This window comes from Canis lupus, chromosome 19 (assembly GCF_011100685.1).
Source record: "Canis lupus familiaris isolate Mischka breed German Shepherd chromosome 19, alternate assembly UU_Cfam_GSD_1.0, whole genome shotgun sequence".
NCBI lineage: Eukaryota > Metazoa > Chordata > Mammalia > Carnivora > Canidae > Canis > Canis lupus.
The window spans coordinates 31876332-31900298 of record NC_049240.1 but is presented as its reverse complement, the minus strand read 5'-3'; the positions used below and the strand labels follow the sequence as shown (position 1 = coordinate 31900298).

Here is a 23967-nt window from a genome sequence, read left to right as displayed (position 1 = left end):
TGTTCCAGGCAGGACTAGCTTGCACAAAGTCAGAGGTGTGAAATGGCACAGCACATTTAGGCCTGTCCAAAACATTCGTGCAACTGGATTTGAGTTGCAAGATCCATGGCAGGGGAAGCAGGGCAGGGGCTAAGCAAGAAGGGCCTCATAGGCTTTGGTGGGAAATTTTAGATTTTTACTACTGAAATATTTAAGCATGGTCAGATCCACTTTTCAGAAACCTCACTCTGGTGACTGGGCGCATGCAGGGAATTGAGGGGGCTTGGCCAGGACCATCCCCACCCCCCTACTCCCCCAGGACACCTGGGACAGTTTAAACATAGCCATTAGTTGCAAATATGTATATGTAGCAGGAGGGTCTCAGGCCAGTTTTCTTTTTTTTTTTTTATTTTTTTAAATTTATTTATGATAGTCACAGAGAGAGAGAGAGAGAGAGGCAGAGACACAGGCAGAGGGAGAAGCAGGCTCCATGCACCGGGAGCCCGACGTGGGATTCGATCCAGGGTCTCCAGGATCGCACCCTGGGCCAAAGGCAAGCGCCAAACTGCTGCGCCACCCAGGGATCCCTCAGGCCAGTTTTCTTAGAAGCAGAAACAAGGATTCCTTGCATATGACATATTAAGGTGTTACCTACAAATGAGTGAAGGATAGGGATGGGGGTTGCCCAGATCCCAGCCAAGGGTATTTCACTGGTGAAAGGTCAAGCAACAGCAGTTCCAGAGCTGGGTGATGAGTACACCAGCTGGGGAAGGAGTGTGCCAACAGCATCTACTAGAAACCTACAGTAAGCAAACTGGTCCTTGACTTAGATGTCCCCTCATCAGTACTCCATCTGGTTTCATCTAGCTCTGAAGCTGTACTTCTGACTGATGGTGTGGATTCCATAACCAGTTAAGCTGATATGAGCTGTACCAGGTGACAATCTCCTGGTGGACTGTGCTGTAACTGGGTAGTGCACCAGGTTAGCTGTCTCCGGGTTGCCTTCCCTCCCCAGGACAGGACAGGGCCTAGGGAGGAGGTTTCTCTATATGGCACAGCAAGAGGCAGGTCGCGGGAGTGGTCTCACCACACATAAGCAATAATATGAGATCATTGTCTGTAGAAAAAAAAATTTTTTTTTTAGGATTTTATTTATGCATTCATGAGAGACACACAGAGAGAGGCAGAGACAAAAGCAGAGGGAGAAGAAGGCTCCATGCTGGGAGCCCGATGTGGGACTCAATCCCAGGACCCCAAAATCACAACCCGAGCCAAAGACAGATGCTCAACTGCTGAGCCACCAAGTGCCCCTGCAAAAAAAATTTAAAGACAACAAAACCTTCTAGTAATCGGTCTGCTTTTGAATATCACCATGCACCAACAACTCTAAATATTACCGGTGATGAAATACTCCTCCCTAAAGGGCAGACTTGCTCCCAGCCACCGCCCAGACACACGGGAAGAAGCAATCACCTCATTTGTGATCTCTGGTCTCCCTGAGGCCTCATTTTTGTTCTTATCACAGTGTTTCCACGCCCCCCTCCAGGGGGCCCATTAGACCATCTCCAGCGGTACTGAATGCAGTGGGCTCCTGTTCTTCCTGTGCCTCAGCATGAGGCCCTACCCCCTGTGCCCATGAACACCCCCAACATGGCTCCATTCATTTCTGCAGGGGCTGCTTGTGAGATCAGATTGTGGGGGGTGGACGTGGGCAGAAGTAGATGCATTGCCCATGCTGTGCCCTACACTTGTCCCAGCTGCCTGGCGGCTTCTGTGTCCCATCTCACCCATTTTTCCTCCCCACCCCACCCCACCCTGGGGCAAATCCAGTGAGCAGCTCCTTCTGCTTTGTTACTCTCACCCATGCATCACCATGTCTTTCAGAGATGGGACCCCTGGCTGCTTGCCATCTGGCTTCTGGCTGTTCCTGTTCCCATCATAGCTGTTCAGCCTTAGCCTTTCCATTTGTACCTCCTCATGGGAAACCTAAAGCCCAGCATGGTTTTCTAGGGAAGTTTTAGATTGTTGGAAGACAAGGAAGAAGTGGTCAACCAAATAAGTAACCTTAAAAAAAATCAGAGTACGTTCCTAGTAGGGGCGCCTGCATGGCTCAGTTGATTCAGCATCTGACTCTTGATTTTGGCTCAGGTTATGATCTCAGGGTCATGAGATTGAGCCCCACTTTGGGTTCCGTGCTCAACATGGAATCTGCTTGAGATTCTCTCTCTCCTTCTACCCCTCCCCTACACTTGTGCACACTCTCTCTTTTCCTTTCTCTCTAAAATAAATAAATCTTTTTTAAAAAGAGTACCTACCTGTAGAATTGCTCTGAGGATTAAACAGGTTAAAATAGAACATATCAATAGTTAACAATATTTGAAAAATTTTAATACATAATAGTAGTAAAAACAGCACTTAGCATGTAGCTACTGATTTGTGGTAGCTATCACCATCATCATCACCAAAGAGATTTTTCCCTAAGTAACACACAAGTGAGACCCAGACAGGTTGGCTCACACTTCAGCAAAGGTAGACAATATATAGAGAAATTGCAATGAGAAGCTTGGAATGGGAAGGCCAGTGGCCAAGTTGAAGGTAAGCTTCCAACACTGAGTGATGGGGCTGATAGCCGAGGGGCAAGCTCCAGAACAGCCAGTCAAGGACTGTGCTCCAGCTGAGGAGAGCAGCCAGCCCACTAGCAGGTCCTCAGAGGGGCAGGGCAGGGAGGAGAGTGTGGCTGCAAGTCCAGGAGGAGGTTCTCTTTTTCTTGGCCTTTATACTTAAAAAAAAAAAAAAAAAAAAAAAAGTTTTACTGAGATACAAATCACATATCATAAAATTCACTAATTTAACATGTCCAGCTCAGTGGTTTTTAGTATAGGCAGCCGTCACCACAATCAATTTTTAGAACATTTCATTACCCCAAAAGGAAACGCATTACCCATTTCTCATTCCTCCTTCAAACTTCCTAGTCCCAAGCAAACTCTAATTTACTTTCTATCTCTATAAACTTGCCTGTCCTGGACCTTCATACAAGTGGAAGCATACATTAGAAGAGCTTTTGTGACTGACCCCTTTCACTTAGCATAATGTTCTAGGTTCATGTAACTTACAGCCTCTATCAGTACTTCATCCTTTTTATTGCTATTTAAAAAATATTTTATTTATTTATTTATTCATGAGAGACAGAACGAGAGAGAGGCAGAGACATGGGCAGAGGGAGAAGCAGGCTCCATGCAGGAAGCCTGATGTGGGACTTGATCCCAGGACTCCAGGATCACGCCCTGAGCCAAAGGCAGACAGACGCACAACCGCTGAGCCACCCAGGCGTCCCTTTTTTATTGCCATTTAATATTCCAATCTGTGCATATACCACACTTTTGGCTACTTTGAATAATACCACTGTAAACATTTGTGTGTATGTTTTTATTTGGAGATATGTGTTCATTTGTGTTGGGTATATACCTAGAAGTAGAACCACTAGGTTATAGGAGAACTCTACGTGTAACATTTTGAGGAACTGCCAGACCACTTTACAAAGTAACTGCATGCTACAATTTCTACCAGCAATGTATGAGTTCCAATGGCACTTATATTTGTAAACGTTAGAGGAAAGCAACCATGTCTATAACTAAAGAAAAATTACTGTGCGTTATGGGAAAAGACAAAGGTTATAGGAAAACAAATCTAACAGAAGATAGATTCAGAGAATGTGCTTTCTCCTTGCATGCCGAACCCATTCAGACAAAACTTCCAGAAGTTATAGGATCTGCATTTAATACACCAAGTCTGCTTTCTTACTTTGATGTTGCTTTGGGGAGAGGCAGCCATGGTCTGGGTAGTGCCTCTTAGAGGACTGAATAGCCTTCAGTACCTTTCCTACAAGATCATGAAGTAGACTTGTATACATTCATCAACTACATTTTCATTGGCTGGATTGGTTGTAAATTTTCCTTGCTAAAAGTAAATTCCACATGGACATTTGCCAGCTACCTATAAACAACCATGGTGGCTTAAGATCTGGCAAAATGTATTTTGACAGCTTCTGTAAATAACAAAGAGTTGCATTCCAGTTTCTGTCCAACATCTCTAAACTAAACACTGTAGAGTGCAGAAGACTTTTGGCTCTCTTTCCCTTTTGTAGGTTGAAATTCTGCTTTATAAGTAGTCTAACCACCATGGCTGATTAAATTTCATAATCACTTCATATCTATACTGCAGATAAAATACAATTTTCTCCTTCCTTTTTTTTTTTTAATTTTCTCCTTCCTATAGATGCAAGTAAGTAAGAACATGCTTCTATTAGGTGCTGAAATTTGGTATCTTTTCAAAAAGATTTGTATAGATTCATCAAGCCCTGTAGTGTCCCTAGCAGTGTCTACCTGGTACCAAATAACTGGTCAAAATCTATAACAAACACAGTCAGTTGACCAGTTCTCTCCATGGGGCATCAACTGATCTTCCTCGCACCAAAGCTGACTATTAACCTGTTTGTTAATTAGTGTGCTATAGACAAGCTTACATGAAAGTCACGTGGGTCCTCTCCTGGATTCCCTGTCATTTCCCCATTTTCCACTCTGGACCTGGTTGGTGCCATGGGTCAGGCAGTCCTATGGCTCCAAAGCACATGGTACTGTGAGTTCATCTCAGGGCTACAGATGCTGTGTAAACCACAGGGTCACATTAACAATACTGGCAGAGCAGGTTCTTGGCTACACCATTCCCAAGTCAGAATGTTTTTATCTCTGGAACTTCTATATTATAAGTTTAAGAACTTACCAAAGGATGTTTTTCCTTAGGCAGCGAACTTCATGGCTCATTTCAGAAAATGTGGTAGTCAAGGTCAGGATAAGATGTCTAAATGAAACCTAGTTCTCTCACTCGCCTAGAATTGAAAGCATGTGGATCACAAGAGGATGTATATCCTCAAACTAGCACTGGGAGGGAAGGGTCGACAGTGAGGGTGATGGACATAGACAGCTACCAGGTCCCGTTTTGAACTGTGCCAGTAAAGAGCCTCTGTGTGAAGGGCCCATGAACCAGCTCTAACTGGGTTAGAATGAAGGGGTCAGAATGACTACAACATCAATATTCAGAAGGATTTTATGAAGCCCTTCCTACTCAAAGAGAGTAAGTTCACATTTTTTGACTCATCCAGGGAAACACACTCCTTACACTAGGGACTCATTTCTTATGTCCCTAAGCCAAAGTTGACTTGAAGGAGCAGCAGCAATTTATGGAAATATTCTGACAATGGTGACTTGAGGTCATTGACACACTTGTGCTTTATTCCAGTTCCTACTTGAGTTTATTGAGCAATAGTGAACTTATATTTCCAAATTGCTTCAAAATTGGTATTCAGAGAAAAAAAATCACTGTCACTTACCAATAGCCTGAATTTCTCCTATATGAAAAATTCTACTATATTTTATAGTTAAAATTGCTTTGATTTAATAACCCTTTGCTGACCTACTATCTTGACCCAGCCTCTTTTAGTGAATTTTAGCAGGAAAAGAAAATTATCCCCTATACCATAGGGGTTTATGTTAATAATGAAAGGGCATAAATGTATCCCCCTTTCATTCAGCAGAAGTGACTGCCAACTTGAGACGGTCAACAAAGGGAACTTTCCATGGAAGGCCTGAATTATGTCTTTTTAAAGTTTTTCTTACAAAATGTTGAATTCTAAATTTTTGGCTCCTGGGAAAAGTGATGGAAAGGATAGAAAACTGAAAATGGGGTAGGCAATACTGACCTTTATTAAAGCCCGCCTAGGAGACTATAATACTCTGCTTTTCTCCCTTTGATTTTGTACAAATCTGATTTGGAAAATTACTCACTTGGTTTGCATGGGGTTAAGGGACAGAGTGACACCAATGTTTGGCCAGCATCTTGAGCAAATGAGTGTGTGTATCAGTGACAGTAATTAAAGGTGGGGTATTTCTGTTGCTGAGGGTCCTCTAGGCTTTGTATACGTTCTTGGAATGATTCCTTAAATTCCATAGCACATATATTTTGTGATTTATGTGAAACTACCAAGCTGGTGTCATGGACTAAGCTGTAAGAACTTTAAAATGTTCTACATTTTAAATTCTACAACAAATATTCAGGGTCAGTTCCTAATTCTGATATTTAAGAATACAACATGAGGGTACACCTGGATGGCTCAGTGGTTGAGCGTCTCCCTTCAGCTCAGGTCATGATCCTGGAGTCCTGGGGTCAAGTCCCTCATCAGGCTCCCCACAGGGAACTTGCTTCTCCCTCTGCCTATGTCTCTGCCTCTCTCTGTGTGTCTCTCATGAATATATAAATAAAATCTTAAAAAAAAAAAAAAAAAAAAAACACGAGGAGTTTCCATATCTACCCAAAGCACATTTGTGGAAGAAGCAAAGACAAACATGGGATTGTTTTCAATGCTAGAGAGACGCTCTTAAGGGGAAAGTGTTTTCTGGGCACCCCTTGTCCTTGTTTGGTTTATGCAGCTGTCAAATCTCATACCAAACACTGAGCAGCCACATCTGGTCACCACTGCTTCTGTGCTCCACAGGTTTGTGATACCTGCATACACATAGGTGCTTTTAACATGGTTTCTAGAGGGGCACCTGGATGACATACTCAGTTAAGCATCTCAGTTTTTTGTTGTTATTGTCATTTTTTTTCCATCTGACTCAGTTTTTGCTCAGGTCCTGAACTCGGGGTCGTAAGATCAAGGCCCCAGTTGAGTTCCATGCTCAGTGGGGAGTCTGCTTGGATATTCTTTCCCTCTCCCTCTGTCCCTTCCCACATGTTCACTCTCCCTCAAATACATAAATCAATCAATCAATCAATCAATCTCAAACAAATAAATAAAATTTAAAAACAAAACAGAATACAGTTTCTAGAATGTGATTATCTAATGCTTGTAAGAATACTTAAGGGTAACTAGCAACCAGTCAACTGAATTGCCTCTTTTTTCTTAAATAGGCCCCATCTTTCTCACAAAAAATCCTTATATACTATCATTTCAAGACCAAACTTATTTGCACCTAAGTTTCTTTGCTTTAAAAATTCATCTCTGACTCCTCTTCCAAGTGAGCTTTTTGTTCTAATAATTGCTGATGGGTAAGCCGCAAGACCATAAGCCAGCAGCTGGGTGCCCTGCCGACTGTGTCAGGCCCAACGTTGTAAGTCACAGAGCTCTGAGGGGGTATGTTTTGAAGGCAGTCAGCATGCGGTTTCTTGTGCCCTCTATTCTAAATGAAGAAAAGGCCTAACAGTAGTCTTTAGTGTATCTTTTTATCTTCTCTGAATAAATGCTATATTTTTCTCAATAAAAGAAGAAATCAGCCTGCAGGAGGCTTTTCATCTCCCTTCACATCACAGCTCAGTTGCTTCCTTTCCCTTGAGTTTGACTTCCTTCCTGATGCCAGATGCCCCTGTGTTCTGTGGTCTCGGCCAGGGGCCCTGCACTGACTCAGAGGAGCCACCCCTGATTTTTGCTCCTTACCCCATCTTATTCCACATTATCTGCAACTCCAGTGAGTTGTAATGGCTGTTTTCTCTAGTATTTATTATTTATATGAATACTTTAACTTTTTAGTGAAGTTAATGTTTAACTCTTAAAAGCTATTTTATGTTGTATGAAACCACTTATATGAGGTACTTGGAGTTGTCAAATTCAAAGATAGAAAATAGAAGAGATGGCAATTGCCGGGGACTGGGGAGTGGGGCAAGGGGCAGTTAGTGTTTACTGGGGACAGAGTTTCAGTTTTGTGTGATGAAAAGAGCTCTGGAGAAGGATGGAAGTGATAGTTGTACAACAATGCAAATGTGCTAAACTGTATACCTAAAAATAGTTAAAATGGTAAACTTTAGGTTATAGATGTTTTACCATATATTTTTTAAAGATTTTATTTGTTTATTCATGAGAGTCAGAGAGAGAGGCAGAGGGAGAAGCAGGCTCCCTGCTGAGCTGGACCCCAATGCAGGACTTGATCCCAGGATCAAGTCCTGAGGTGAAGGCAGGTGCTTAACCGAATAAGCCACCCAGGTGCCCTGTTTTATCATATTTTGCTAAAGTGTGTGTGTGTGTGTGTGTGTGTGTGTGTGTGTGTGTTTTAAAGTATGAATAAGGCATAGATTATCTCTGCAAAAAGTGGATAACACGTCATGGCCACCTCTAACTTTTTCTGAAGTCAGTTCTATTACAGCCCCTAGAGAAATGCCTTAGCTTCTTTTACCAAAAATGCAGAAGTGACCTCATTTAATTCTGGTTGCTCCTTAGGAGCAGTTTTCCTAAACTACAGAGGCGTGAGTAAAGGCAGGGAGTGGGGGGGGGGGGGCGGGGGGGTTTACCAACAGGGAGGACTAAGTAAGTAGGTCAAGGAAAGAGTTGAACCAAAGGCAAGAAAAGAGCGCAAAGCCCAGGTCAGCAAGAGAAAGACATCAAACCTCCCTGATTCTCCACCTTCTTGCTCTTTGCCTCCCATATTGGCCTAGGCATAGGCTCAAATGAGGGTGATGTTCATTCTCCAGGTATAAAAAATAATTAAATGCCTGCTACTTGAATATTTCTTTATGTTTGTCTTTATTTGACTCTATCATTAAGTATCATGGGCCCACTCTGCTTCTGGTTTGAGGCTCCAATCCCGGTGAGATTAATTGTGTCTTTGAAAATAAGATAAGCAGCACATGAAAGTTCATAAGAACATAAATTATCTTCGATAAAAGGGCATACTTTGAAATTTGAAACATAATTTACCCTCAGCTCTTTATATCTTTTCAAATCGTTGCCTATTTGGGAGGGTGGGGGGATGGGTCTGGCTCATCAGGCAACTAATCACTTTATCTGATTTCTTTCTGGTTTTGGATTGTATTCTGGGTACAACAATTGACATCTAAAACTTCAAGGAAAATAACTAGCCAGTCCTCAAATTTCTTCCTTTGACTCTATATTGCATACAGTGCTTGAGAGGAGGTTGTAACATTTGAGAAGAGGTCTTGGGATTTTCTAGGCTTTTCTTGCTGACAGGATAATTAAAGGAAACACCTTCTAAAAATTTCAATAAATAAAGCACAGAGGGCTCAGTTTCATAGAGAATGTCAATAGAGAAGAGGACTACAGTGCAAACAATGGTATGTCATTAGCTATTCCTTGATATTAGAGCCCACAGATAGGTAATGTAGCATAGCAATGAACAGCTCAGGTTCTGTGGTCCTTCGTTTAATTTATACTCATCTCTTATGAAGTGCGTGCCTTTGGACTAGCCTATAGGTCAGCTCATTTGTCCATAAAATGAGCGTAGTAATTGTACTTAGCAAGTTGTTAGGAGAGTTAATCAAAATACGAGTATAGTGATTGGTATGTATAAGGGCTAATACAAAAAAAAAACAAACAAACCTTAAAATTGCCAAATTAAGACCATAATCAGAAATGAGGGTAATCATTCACTAAAGAAGAAACAAGAAAGAGGGAATGCCATTTGTGTCTATTTTCCATTGCTTTGTAATGAACCACCCTAGAAGTAGTGATTTATTTTTTAAGATTTTATTTATTTATTTGACAGAGAGAGAGAGAGAGAGCACAAGCAGGGGAACAGCAGGCAGAGGGAGAAGGAGAAGCAGGCTCCCCCCTGAGCAGGGAGCCTGATGTGGGGCTTGATCCCAGGCTTCTGGGATCATGGCCTGAGCTGAAGTCAGATGCCTAACTGACTAAGCCACCCAGGCACCCTAGAAGTAGTGGCTTAAAAGAACAACAATCACTTGCTTTGCTTGTGGGTATACAATGTGGGCAAGGCTCAGTGGAGAAGATCATCACTCCATGTGGAGTCAGTTGGGGCTGCTCACCTGGGGGCTGAGAGTTCCACTTTGCAAGATGCTCCACTCACATGCTGGGTACTCAGCTGGGCTGAGGGCTGGGAGCCTTGGTTCTCTCCACAGGTGCTTGAACTTTCTTACAACATGGTCAGTATGTTGCAGAGTGAGTATCTCAAGAGCAGCTAGAGGTACCTGTTTCTTAGGCTTGGTCTCAGGAAAGCAGTACAGCATCACTTCCATGGCATTCTGGCAATTAAGTAGTCATAGAGCCCAGATTTCAGGCAAGAAGGCCTAGGATCCCCCTGTCAATGGAAGGAGTTTGGAAAGAGTTTATAGAGTTGTTTTAAAGCTGCCACAGTGTATGATCCCAAAGCTTGCCCAGATCTGATTTTTTCATGAGTCTCCTGTACATCTCCAAGGGAAGGAATGTGACATCAATACATCGTTACCACACATGTCTTTTGATCTATTCAGGATCCTTCATCAATGAGTAGTTGACAAAGAAAAAGTCTTACAAAATTGACAAGCAATAGTCAATGTTATAGTTTAAATTCTCCATACGTCTTTGTAGGGATGCCTTTCTTTATCTTGAGGATATTACCCTCAGATTTTATACAGGCATCATAGCTAATGGTTAATTTATTGTGCCATCTGAGTCCAAAATCTTGTCATAAGTTAGCATTTGTCATGCTGTTGCCAGTTAACCTTCGTTCTTCAAAAAGAAGTTAAATCCTATGTATGGCAAGGTGCTTATTCCACTTTCTGCATACTGAGATTTTGGAATTAGGGAGAAAATTTGATTTTATGTTGTCTACAAATTCACAAGATCATTCCTTCTCTCAAAAAAAGCCTTGATTACTTCCTCAACAAATACAATGTTAAATTTTAGGGTAAATGATGAAAATAAGACTAAGGTAAAAATGAATGTTATATAATTAACTGGAAATCAGTGTGATGTTTGGCCCTTTATTAGTACTTATTTAGAGAAGGAAGAAGGAAGAAATTTGAATTTATATTGTTATTTTGAAATATCCAATTTCCATAAGGAAAATGTACACTCTCCTCTTTTAATAGGCACACAACTTGGGGATCCCTGGGTGGCGCAGCGGTTTGGCGCCTGCCTTTGGCCCAGGGCGCGATCCTGGAGACCCGGGATCGAATCCCACGTCGGGCTCCCAGTGCAGCTTCTCCCTCTGCCTGTGTCTCTGCCTCTCTCTCTCTCTCTGTGACTATCATAAATAAATTTTAAAAAATTTTAAAAAAAATAGGCACACAACTTGTATGTAATTATGATGTAAGTATAGTATTTAAAAGGTTTGGGTTGGGAAGCATCAGGTTTGCTCATTCAGTGGAATCTGCAGCTCTTGATCTCAGGATTGCATGTTCGAGCCCCACATTGGGTGTAGAGATTTTAAAAATATTTAAAAAAATAAATGTGATGTAATGAGCAATGGGTGTTATATAAGACTAATGAATCACTGAACTCTATCTACCTCCTGAAACTAATAATACACTCTATATTAATTAATTGAGTTTAAATTTTAAAGATAGTAAAAAAAATAAGTGGTTTGTGTTGAATTTTATTCAAAATAGGGAATAATTCTTTTATAGAACTTGGCATATTTTTTTTTAAGATTGTATTTATTCATTCATGAGAGACACAGAGAGAGAGGCAGAGACACAGGCAGAGGGAGAAGCAGGCTCCATGCAGGGACTCGATCCTGGATCTCCAGGATCAGGCCCTGGGCTGAAGGCGGCGCCAAACCGCTCAGCCACCAGAGCTGCCCAGAACTTGGTATATTTTTATACATCATTTAAAAGTACTTTATATGTAGCCTTAGCATAACTGATAAAATGTTTAAATGATAAGGTAACGGGGATAAAAATTGTGGTTAACTTCAAAAGTACCTGCTTATATCTGCTTTGATATTTTAACTGGCTGCTTCCTCAAAGTTAGGAGAACTCAGGGTCCTGTTTGTGCCTGAGGAACCATAGGCATAAGATATATGTATTTATTCATGTTTCTTCAGTGTGGATCAGTTTTAATGGTATTTAGGATGGGTATTTAGTTTAGAATTTCTTTTTTATAATATTATTTATTTATTTATTCATGAGAGACACAGGAGAGAGGCAGAGATATAGGCAGAGGGAGAAGCAGGCTCCCTGTAGGCAACCTGATGTGGGACTCAATCCCAAGACCCCGGGATCATGCCCTGAGCCAAAGGCAGATGCTCAACCACTAAGCCACCTAGGCGTTCCTAGTTTAGAATTTCTAAGTCCTCTTAGATTCTAACAGGATCCTGGTTTTTTCAAATATGAAAATTTTCTAATCAAACCATATATTTGTCAAAATTCCTTGCGACCCAAATTCATCTAGACTGTGATTTATGATTTATGGTGATTTATGATTATGGTGATCATCTATGCTTATTCAACTTCCATAATATGAGCTGCAGTAATGAAAGCAAATCTGTGTTATTTACATTGCCATGTCTCATTCTGAATCAGGTTACTTGGAATTCTGTACCCTTAAGGAATTGTTTGTTTTTCCAGACTAGTTACTGCATCAGGAACTTGGCTTCATGTAATCATCACTAAACAAACACCTTGACACCTTTTCTATGGGAATTATCAGAGCTCAAATTAGTTTAAAATTGGGGATATATAAAAAGCCCAGTAGTCTTTTTTTGTTTTAGTTCAGGAAAATGCAAATATTCAGCTCTTAGCAAAAACATTCTTGAGTAGCTGGCTTTACCCCCATGGGCAGCTCTGAGTAGATCACTGGGGTTACCAACCCAAGCGCTATCTGGCTCTGGTGGCTATGAGAGTTACTGGCCTGATCTTCAGAGATCATGTCTGAGCAGTTTAGACTTCACATTGACCACTGCCCAAGACTCACTTCTTGGCGGGCATCTGTAACTTGTACTGTTAGTTTTATCTCCCCAGTGCTGTGGCATAGCTGATGTTCAGTGGGGCCCGAGAGTCTATTAGGGTAAATTGGCTTGAAAATGTAATGACCTTCATTCATTAATTCTGTGTTTCAGAATTAGGAAGCATCTCAGTGAGTTAAAATGGACTAGGTACTTCTAGAGAGCCTGACTGAGCACAGGATTTATGAGCTTGGTTAAAAAGCCTATGGAGGGCTCATCTCACTGTTGGCTGAAGAGATTACTCTATATAATGACCCTTATCTTGAATTTATATCACTGGATATAATTGACAAAATTAATATCTAAAATTTACAAAATAATAAGAAAACAGAACAAGTTCATAGAAAAATAGGTAAAGGATCTGTACAGGTAATTGATAAAGGAGAGAACCCAAATGGATCCATATGAATAGAAGTTCAACCTCAGAAAAATGAATATGAAAATAAAATGAGATACCATTTCACCCTCATTGGGTCAGTAGAAGTTAAAATGTCTGAAAATCCTGTGTTAGTTAGCAACAAGCACTCTCGTAGGCTGCTAATAGACGTATACATCGGTAAAAGGGCTTTGGAGAGCATTTGGGCCATATCTAGTAAAACTGATCATTTTACTTTACTAATACCCAGCAATTCCATTTCTCGGGTACACCTAAGGTAGCTCTGGTACAGAGCCATAAGGAGTCACACACAAGAATGGCCATTGCAATAGTGGAAAAGTCCAATCTAAATGCCCTTCAGCAAGAGTAGGTAAGTAATGGGATCCCTGGGTGGTGCAGCGGTTTGGTGCCTGCCTTTGGCCCAGGGCGTGATCCTGGAGACCCGGGATCGAATCCCACGTCGGGCTCCCGGTGCATGGAGCCTGCTTCTCCCTCTGCCTATGTCTCTGCCTCTCTCTCTCTGTGTGTGTGTGTGTGTGTGACTATCATAAATAAATTAAAAAAATAAAATATTTAAACAAAAAAAGAGTAGGTAAGTAAGAATGATATAGTCATGGAATAGAATACTCTTCACTAGTAAAATGAATGAACAATACTTCATGTGTCGTAGATAAAAATTGATTATTGTGGATAAATCTCAGAAAGATAGCATTAAGCAGCATTAGCAAGTTTTAGAGCGATATTGTTGAAAACAAATAATACAATATTATGTATTTTGTGAGTACCTACATATGTTGTGGTGTTATAAAATGCATGGGCATGAGACATCCTTTCCCCTACCCTTGGGGAAGGATGAAGTAGAAGATGGGGAGAGGTGTACAGGGAGTTTCAAGTGTTCTGTAATGTTTTATTTCTTTAAAAATAAAACACAGGGGGCACCTGGGTGGCTCAATTGGTTAAGCCTCTGACAGGCTCAGGTCATGATCTCAGGGTTCTGAGATCAAGCCCCATGTCCAGCTGCCTGCTTAGCAGAGAATCTGCTTCTTCTTCTCCCTCTACCCCTCCCCTCTGTTTATTCTCTTTCTCACTTTTTCTCTCTTTCTCAAATAAAAAAAAAAAAACCTTAAAAATAAAACACTGATTTGCTCAAAGCAGAAGATTCAAGAGCTTGGCAGTGAGTAAAGGGATCTCTATTACATTATTCTCTATATTTTTCTTTACATTTGGAATAGTCCATAAATTTTTTAAAGATAATGAATTTAAAGCCAAATAAAAATGTTCTTGGCATAATTTTTAAAACCACATCTAAACTATACCGTATCCCCAGAATTACTACTGAAAAAGAGTTATTTTACTTTGCTCCAACAAATATTCATTGAGTACTTGGCCTGTGCAGGACTCTGGAATTTTGTTGAGGTTATGCTGGAGAAGCAAGTAGGCTCAGCTCTGTCTTCATAGGACTTAGACTCTCCTACTAGACAGGTAGGTAAGGAAGTGTGTCCTGACAGGAGAAGTTTCCAGGTAGACTAAGTCGGGATGGGCACCACCCAGAAGGCAGCATGCTAGCTGGCCTGGCAGCTCTGCTGAACCTAATCACAGTCACGTTCTTCCACATGGACTGGAAAATGAGAGGGAGAAGGGCATTTGGCAGGAAGGCTTTCATCAAAATGTTAAGAGGTAGGGACCAACCATGGGCAGGAGGGCAAGATGGACTGCAGGGGCACAGGAGTTATGAGGTAGATAAGGGAGGAGGCAGAAGGAAAGGCAGGGATGGAGGGCAGGGCTGAGTCTGTTAGGGGAGGAGTTCAGTGCCCAGCTGCTGAAAGGAGTTCTGGTCACCTGTCCCAGCTCTGCGTCTGTGGGATGCCAAGTGACAACTAGAGAACTCAGCTTCTCCATACCTCACTCATCCTGCAAACTCTGGCCCCCTAGATAGAAGGAGAAGACATGAGGAGAAACTCAGGGCTCTCTGAGAAATGCCACAGCCATAGCAACTCCTACAGTGCCATAAGGGACAACTTCAAGCACACTTGGAAGTCGGACTTGTCTTGGGAGAGGGAGCTGTCCAGGTCCTCTACTGCTTGTTGGCCTTCCTATCAAACAAGGAGTCTCTGGTACATTGCGGTCAAATACAACTGGAAGTGTGGTTTCTTTAACACCGTCTAGGTCCAAGCTCTGCAAAGGCCAGGGGCTTCTCAGGCTTCTTTGTGTAAAGCCTGCTCATTCAGCATTCCCTAGGTTTCCTGGAGCCCATTGTGTGGCAGAGAAGCCCTTTCCCTGTCACTCACAGTATCCACAGGATAAACCTGACAGTACACAAGAGGCAGTGTGGACAGAAGTACTTGGAGTGTTAGAAACTGGGCACAGTTGACCTGCCTTGAATCCCAGTTCTGCCACTAACTAGCCGAGTCACCTTGGGCACAACACTTACCCTCTTTTGTGCTTCATTTGCCTTGTCTGTAAGTGGGGATGATCATGGGATCAGAAGAGTTAATATCTAGGACACATGTGTGATAGGTGGCACCCAGGAATTATTATACCTGCATTGATTGTAATCCCTGTTGTGGTTGTTTTTATGTAGCTTGAGTCTCTATTACTTGATATCAAAAGAACTAGTTATAAAGAAATTTTTTCCTTTTTTTTTTTTTTTTTTTTTGCAGCAAAAAATATGTTCTCCCTTTGCAGTGCAACTGCCCTGTAGACTTCGAGTTTCATATCACTTTGGTTCAGTCTCATGAAGCCTTTACTATTGACCCAGTATCAGGTAAGGACAGTCAAGATTTCAAGTTTCCAATTTCCTTAGAATTCTCAGATCAAAGAGGATTTGGAGAGTAGGCCTCAAGTTATTAAAGAGAGTAAACTACATTTCAATATGATATTTTCACATGTGTAACAATAACAAATTTGATGTGTCTGACATATTGTAAATTGGGATTGGACACTTGAGAGTGAGGACACTTTGAGATCATTTGTATCATGCAGATAATTTATAATAGTGTCCAGATAAATTTCTTCTAAGACCAAAACTTGAAATCTGAAGTTAACCATTCCTATTCTAATTTTGGCTCTTGGTGTATCCTTGGTGTATCCATTTTTTTTTTATTTTTTTATTTTATTTTTTTTTTTTGGTGTATCCATTTTATTCAATTTCAGATAAAATGGGAATACTATCTCTAACTAAACTTTCAATATAATTGAAGCTGTCATGAATTTACTGCATGCATGCAGTCTGTCTTTGCCTGCCCCAAAAGGCATAGATCCTAATGCGCTCAGAACTTTTGAAAACAAAATCTCCATCTGAAGTGATTTCTGCTTCCCAGTATCTGTCTCTTGATGTTTGGGTTTGGGCTTGAAATATCTGTCTACAGTGTTCTATTATGAACACAAAAATAGTTTTGTTTTTGAATGTCTGGGTAGGTAGCCATTAATATCCTGATTCCAAGTACATCTATGAGTGTTCAAAGCAGAAATTTTGAATTACTTCTAAATTATGAGATGTATGTAGATTATTTATTAGAGAACCAGGAGCCATTCTGAGATTTTTGAAATACAATATAGCTAGCTTACTATTTATATTGTAAAAGCAAGACTCAATTCTCTTTCCAGAGAGAAGCTCTATTATTTCTAGGCTTTAAAAAGAGAGAATAAGTAGTTACCAGAATTATACTAAACAAGATTATATTTCTACTTTTAATTATAGTTGGTGTTCTCACTGTCTTTTGGTAGAATCATAATAGTAGCCCTTACTTAGTGACTATTATGTGCAGGTACTATTCCAAGTGACAGATATAGATACATTTTATATAAGTACATGTATATTTAATCCATACCAAAATTATGTAAGATTGGTATAATTATTCTTTCCATTTTATAGACCTAGAAATGAGGCACCAAGGGATTAAATGACTTGTCCAGGGACACTCAGCAGTTAAGTGTCAGGGGTAGGATTTGAAACTGGACATTCTGGTTCCAAAGTCTGTGTACTGCCTCATAAAATAAAATTGAATTTTTACCTTAACTCTGAAGATCTTGTAAGAATTTGACCTAGGAGGTAAGTTGGTAAAGTGAGCTATCTCCTGTGATCTTAGTCTAGACTCGACTTAAGAGATGATAGCAAGACAGAAGAGACTCCTGGCCCACTCTAGGCCATCAGACTACCCTGGCCCCCTGGGACTGTCCCTGAAAGACACACTAAGCATATCCAGATAAACCCTGGTAAAAGGGTATCAGGTCACTGTAGGAACGTAGAGAAGAGAAAGGTACTGGAGGCAGGCCAGATGTGTCAGTAAGAAGAATCCCTATGGTGTAGAAAGGAAAAGCCTTGGGCCTGGCAGCTCCTGGTGCATCATCAAAGATGCCCAAATATGGAATTGATGTTTTATTCAGTAGCTAGTTCACCATCAGTGAAGACTGGTGGGTGTTGCAGAGGAGAGTCAGCAGATGGGGCTTAGAGTTGGACACTACCCCAAGATGCTGAACACTTAAGACAGTGATGAAGCCAAAAAAACCCATCCCCAGTGATTTATGAGTCTGGTTTTCTGTGCCAGTAACAAGCATCCCCCCCTCCCCCAGTGATCCTGATGGGGACATTCCTTGGAGTGGTGTTTGGCAATCACTGGACTAGGTTCATCTAAATGATCCTGCCCCACTTGATGGTCTATAATTCTGTTAAGCTCCATAGGCAGAAGGGAACCACCTGTTGTTTGGGAAGGTCAGCACAGCTGCAGTGTGCAGGGGTGACTGAAGTGAATACAGGCAAGAGACCAGGAAACCAGTGTGTTGGGAATGAAATCACATAGACTTTGAGAGCCTGAACTGAGCTGGTGTCAATGACAAGGAAAAGGCAGGGAGATTTTGAAAGCAAGCTAGAGATTCTTATGGCCAAGCTGTACTTCTACAAAGAATTATGTCCCAGGATACAGAGTATTAATCTACTAAAAGCGTTTGAAACACAGCCAATTCAAAATCTGAAGACTGCATACACAATAAACAAATACAGTGTTGAACATAGATGGATGACAACTATACACAAAACACTTCAAAATCATACAGGCGTTTCTCTGAGCCCTCAGATTATAAATTGCACAGCCACATGATTCAGACAAATGGGTGATCCATGAGCACTTTGATCCATCTGATAGGCTTTCTGGTTGTTCCCAGTGATTGGTTTGTTGCATGTCTTTTAAATTCCTCCTTTAAGTGAAATTAAATTGAATATACCAGTTTGGAGACAGGAGAGAGGTGTGAGATAGGGGCATAAATTTCAGTGTCACCTAGGTACTGATGGAATGTACAGCTGTGGGATAGAGATGAGGTTGCCCAAGGCGTGGGTTTAGCTAGAGAAGAGGAGTGGATGGAGAACCAAGCCCTGGACACACTGGCCCTCAGAGGACACCAAGGAGAAGTGGGTCTGGGACAGAGACCTAGGAGGAAAATCAGAAGAGTGTGATGCAAGTGAAGGCATGAGTGAGGGAGAGAGGGAAGGAGGAAGACAGTAAGTGAGCAAGCAAGTGAATGAATGAACGAACAAATGAGAACAAGCCAGGGCTCTTTAACAATGGAGACCCCATCTTTATGATATTAAATGTTCTGCATCATGTGGATGGCATTGCTGATGTGGCTTTACAAGCTGGTCTAAGCTGGATCCTTCAGCCTTCTCAGGAGTCATTTTATGAGGCTTAGTGCATTCCTTGGTCCACTGGTCTCTCAGGCACTTTCTTGCTTTGGTTTCCTTTTGTTGAGGTCTCTATATACACCTGTTATACATCTTTGAGGCTATGGGAATTTTTTTTTTTGAGGCTATGGGATTTACAATGACTTTTACCCACCTGCAGTAAAAAGCTCTGACTGCAAGGACAGTGAATGCAGTTCGGCTGGTATGTGGCCCAGGCAGATTCTGGGCTTTTGCAACTTGCCAGGCATCTGACTTGACTCATAGATTTTATACAGTTGGACAGTCATGGATCATTTTTTGGCCAGTAACTCCTTATTGCCCCCATTTTACACATTGGGCCCTGATAGACAAAGCACCATGGGCAGATTTTACCCAGTTAGGATGTATAAATATACATACTCTTGGGCATATTTTCGTAACTGATTGTCTACACCCCATGGAGACATCTGTGGTCCATGGGGTTATAAAGCAACATCTTCTCTAGGAATGAGAAACATCATTTATCCATGCCTCCCAGGCATTTTGTGCTCAGGCTTGCCAAATGAAAAAATTTGAATTAAGCTAATTCCATTTACAAGCTGTGAATCTGACATAGTACCCCCCCCGACTTTAACTCAACTGGCCATTTGCCCACCGGGCATCCTTAAGATGCATGAGTGCACTACAGCTGTCAGAAGCTGGATCTGCTGATGGTGCCAAGATCTTCTTGATTGGGGACAAGAGGTACAGGATTTTGTGACCTTCTTTATATGGCTGACAAGAAATCACATGCAATTAAAACATCAAGAACACTCTGTTGATCATTTTGGAAGAGCCAGCACTACATGACTTTGGCCAAGATCTTATTAGTGTTGGAGAACAGCCAAATGCCACACAAAATTGGACTTGTTTACTTTGGACCACTTTGAGATCCTGGACATTTGCTTGGTGTCACATACACCAGGAGGAATGCATACAATTCATATAAATAGCAAATTGTAGCATAAAATGGCTAGTTAAGCAAGAGTCCCTGAGGACTTTTGCGTGGAGTTCTTATAGAAAGTTTTAATACTTTTGTTATCTTTTTTCTCGTTACCAAGGAATACATCAGCCATCATAAGTAATTTTATATTTTGCATTTTCTTATGAAATGCAAATTTATGACAATTTTATATTGATTTGGGCATAATCCCAGTACCTCTTCCCCTTCTTTGGACCTACACTACTTTTTGTTTGTAAGTGTTACCTATAGGCCCATCTGACAGCACATCTTGACAAAGAACAGCTTCCCTTCCCCTGGGATGAGCACTAGAATGCCATAAACACTGCAGCTGACCTGTCAAAGTCCAAGGCACCTCTGTATACCTACTCTTGCGGGAGGAGCATAAAGACTTGACTCCTAGTCCAATCATGTGATCCCAGTCGATTCATTCATACTCCTGCAATACCTTCCAAGATGCTCCTCATACCCCAGCATTTACTGGTTTCAAAAGGAAGTGAGTGTTGGGCAGCTCTGGTGGCTCAGCGGTTTAGCGCAGACTTCAGCCCAGCTCCTGATCCTGGGGACCCAGGATCGAGTTCCACGTCGGGCTCCCTGCAGGTGGAGCCTGCTTCTCCCTCTGCCTGTGTCTCTGCCTCTCTCTCTGTGTCTCTCATGAATAAATAAATGAAATATTAAAAAAAAGGAAGTGAGTGTTAACTCATTTCTTTTTTGCCTCTTTTTTCTCCCAAGGGCCCTCTTCCCCATCCCTCCCCCATCCCCAGACTGAGGTATTCTATCATATTATAAGCCTTACCAGCAGGTTCCAGAAGCCTTTGGGAATCTATGAGCAAACCCATAATATGAATAGGGAAGGTTGCCCCTGCTTCTTCTACCCACCTCACTATGCACCTGTGTTGTATAAGTGCAGGGGACAGACCAGGATTGTCGAGACGATGGTACAGTCTTTGGATCTTCAGCACACAAAAGAAGCCCCCATAAAATGTTTCTTGTTGGTGGCTAGGACCATCATGGATAGCTTCATCCCAGAAAAGAATACTGATCATATGGCTACATAGAGAAATGGAGACATACAGCTATATCTTTGGCAAGTGATAGAAATGAGTAAAATATACCAGCAAAGTGCTTCTGATCACCTTCTAGTTCAGCAAACCAGAGAAGAGCCAGAAGCGATATGCCAAGTTGGAATAGAATGCTTATGAGAAGTAAAATCAAGAGATCAGATGTTTTTATGACTTTTTAAAGCACAAAATTTAATAGTGAGTAAGTGAGAACAATTAGGGACAGTTAATACATCAAATGCAAATGAGTTCCCTAAGCCTCTTATTTAAGGACATATATAATTGATTTATTGCAGCATTCTGAAAAAAGCAGGAAAAGCTAGACAGGCAGGTGGTAATTCTTTATGCACAGGCTCTGAACGACTCTGTCACATGGGTAGCAATGCCGTATTTTCCCTGATACTCTGTGTTCCTTGAGTGTGGCAGTGGTTATACACAGGGTGCTGGCCTAATGCTAATAATTGCTCCCATTTACTAATTGTTAACCACGTGACGGTCGCTGTGCTAAGTATATTGCATGCACCTCCCCATTGCATCCCACAACCCTATGAGGAAGGAGATAGTAGCATTGCCTTTTACAGCCATCAACACCAAGACTCAGGGAGCCAGATGACATGCTCAAGGCAACAGGGTCTGTCTGACTCCAGACTCAAGATCTCACCTTCTCCCCTAAACTGGAAGAGTAACGATGCTAGGACACCTTGATACAGGAGAGGACAACAAATAGAACTTTATTACAGACTAAGAGTTTAGGAAAATTCTATTTTGTGAGAGGAAATTTAGGAGATTAAAAATAGCTCTCAACCAGGCCTTGTGTGTTCTTGCCTTCAGAGTCCCTAGGTATCTCTTGTTCAAGATGACCATTTGTCTGGCCTGGTTTGAGTTCAGTTGGCCAGCAGGGTTCAGTGAACCTCACCCAGAGACCAATTCCTGTACCTTGACCAAACTCAGTACCTCTGCTGCTCATCCAGAAGTGCCAGTCCCACTGAGGCTCAGGGATGGCTTGAAAATCCTGCTGGAAAATCCTATCTTCCAGGACACTGAAAGGGAATGCCAGCTTTGCTTGCAGGAGAGCAGGCCTTTCTGTGGGTCCCACAGGGCTGGTCTGAAAAAGATGATATACCTAAAACCGGGTAATAGCAACAACAAAGTTTAAAAAAAAAAAAAAAGAAAGAAAGAAGAGAAAAGCTCTGGGTGTAAATAAGTGTGGGAGATAGTGGGTTGAGCAAACATAAATAGTTCTTTAAGAAGTGGCTTTGTAAAAATCAAGTATGTTTGTTATAAAAATATGTGTTACTTGATGTGGTTTTAAAAAATGGTGAAGCCAAAGGAATTGATGAACTTCCTTGGTATGTGTGATATTCTTAAAATTTACTGCTCAAATTAAGAAAAGAGATTATAAAGACATTAAGAGGACAGAACCACTGTTGTCTTCAGCTGCACACTTGAAGTTCAGCTAGAAACTTGGCAGTGCAGAAAGGAGAGAGGTAGCATCCACACACTGTCCCTCCCTCCCTCCTAATGGCTTTGTGTTCCGTGAGATTATCTAACCTTATCTGGGTTTACAGCATTTGCATCTGTCTTATGACCAGAAATGCCACAGTTACTTAGTTTCTATTTCAGTAGAACCTGGGTGTCACCTCCATTCTTTGATACACATTTTCTCCATTCTAAGTTTTTTGTCTATTCCGTTCCTGGCTTGTCTGGATTGTGTAATCCAGCAGCTTGTTAACCATAAATTCCCGGAGGCTACATACCGAGGATGCTTACATGTTTGACCATGTCTCTGCCGTCTGTCATCTTGAAGGACAACTTGACTTGTCTTGATTTACAATTCTGTTCCCCTCAGAACTTGGTAGACATCGCTCAACTGCTCTTTACTTTGAATGTGCTAGGAATTCAGAGGCTGCCTGGAATCTTTACCCACCCAAGGTGAATTCTGGATGCCCTTAGAATTCTTTTTGTTTTTGTTTTTGTTTCAGTCTTGAAGTTAAGTACTTTGCCAGGATACATATTGGTGTTGCTCTGTATCATTTGTTTTCCTTGACCATGGCATGTGCATGTGATGTGGAGAAAAAGGACTTTCTTTATTTGAGGAAATTTTTCAACTAATTAAAATTAGGAATATTTCAATCTTCTATTTGCTTTGTTCTCTTGCTCAGGAATATAAATTATATGTAGGTGTTGGCTACCCTTGCCCTTGGTATCTGTTATCTTCCTTGTTTTTTTTTTTTAAGATTTTATTTATTTATTCATGAGAGATACACACAGAGAGAGAGAGAAGCAGAGACACAGGCAGAGGGAGAAGCAGGCTCCCTGTGGGGAGCCCGATATGGGACTTGATCCCAGGACCCTGGGATCACAACCTAAGGCAGATGCTCAATCACTGAGCATCCCAGGTGCCCCTGTTACCTTCTTTAAATTAATTTAACTTTTTAACTTTGTGTGGATTCCTCATTCCTGCCTGCCATGGCTCTGCCTGTGTTTCCATACATGTGCATATATGTATGTGTGTGGGGGTTTTGTAGTTCTGTCTAATACAGTGTCTACCTCAGTGACTGTTCCTTTTCTTTTTTCTGCATGATTCCTAAGTGCCACCAAAAGTGCCACTCCTTTTAGTGTGTTCTACTGTTGCTTCCTTGAAACTGGTGACTCTCACTGTGGCAAGATCAGGCTGTCTATAATTTTTTCAAGACTCTGGTGAACCCTCTGAGTTCTGAGGTCATCCCTCTTGTGCTGTGTGTTCTTCACCTGCTTTTACTCATGTCCTTTTCCTCCTTCAAAGTGTATTAATTTTTGAATTTGCAGTTTTTATGCATAATAACTGTGTTAGCGGCACCTTGGTGGCTCAGTTGGTTAAGCGTCTGCCTTTGGCTCAGGTCATGATCTCTGGGTCCCAGGTTTGAGCCCCACATGGGGCTTCCAGTCAGCAGGGAGTCTGTTTCTCTCTCTCTCTTTCTCTCTCTCTCTCTGTCTCTCAGTCTCTCTCAGTCTCTCTCTTTCACTCTCTCAAATAAATAAAATCTTTAAAAAATACCTTTTTTTTGGTACTGGTTCTACTCAGCATCTTACTCACCTTTGAGTAGGACCTGCTGCCAGCAGAAGAATAACATGGGAAAGGAATGATGATGGTGATAATAATTATCATAGTAGCTGATGCTTACATGGCACTT

The 23967-nt window shown here is 41.5% G+C and overlaps 1 protein-coding gene across 15 annotated transcripts in view; it reads left to right on the top strand.

Moving 5' to 3' along the window:
• CFAP221 (cilia and flagella associated protein 221) overlaps positions 1–23967 on the top strand; it is a 123073-nt gene that overhangs the window by 16571 nt on the left and 82535 nt on the right. For 12 of the 15 annotated variants that reach the window (XM_038564948.1, XM_038564942.1, XM_038564944.1 and 9 more), the window contains one exon: positions 15741–15844. In XM_038564948.1, the coding sequence (XP_038420876.1) occupies positions 15741–15844 (104 nt within the window). Of the gene's footprint in view, positions 1–13356; positions 13451–15740; positions 15845–23967 lie in introns of those variants that run through there. The other 3 variants (XM_038564951.1, XM_038564952.1, XM_038564954.1) reach the window with 2 other exon arrangements.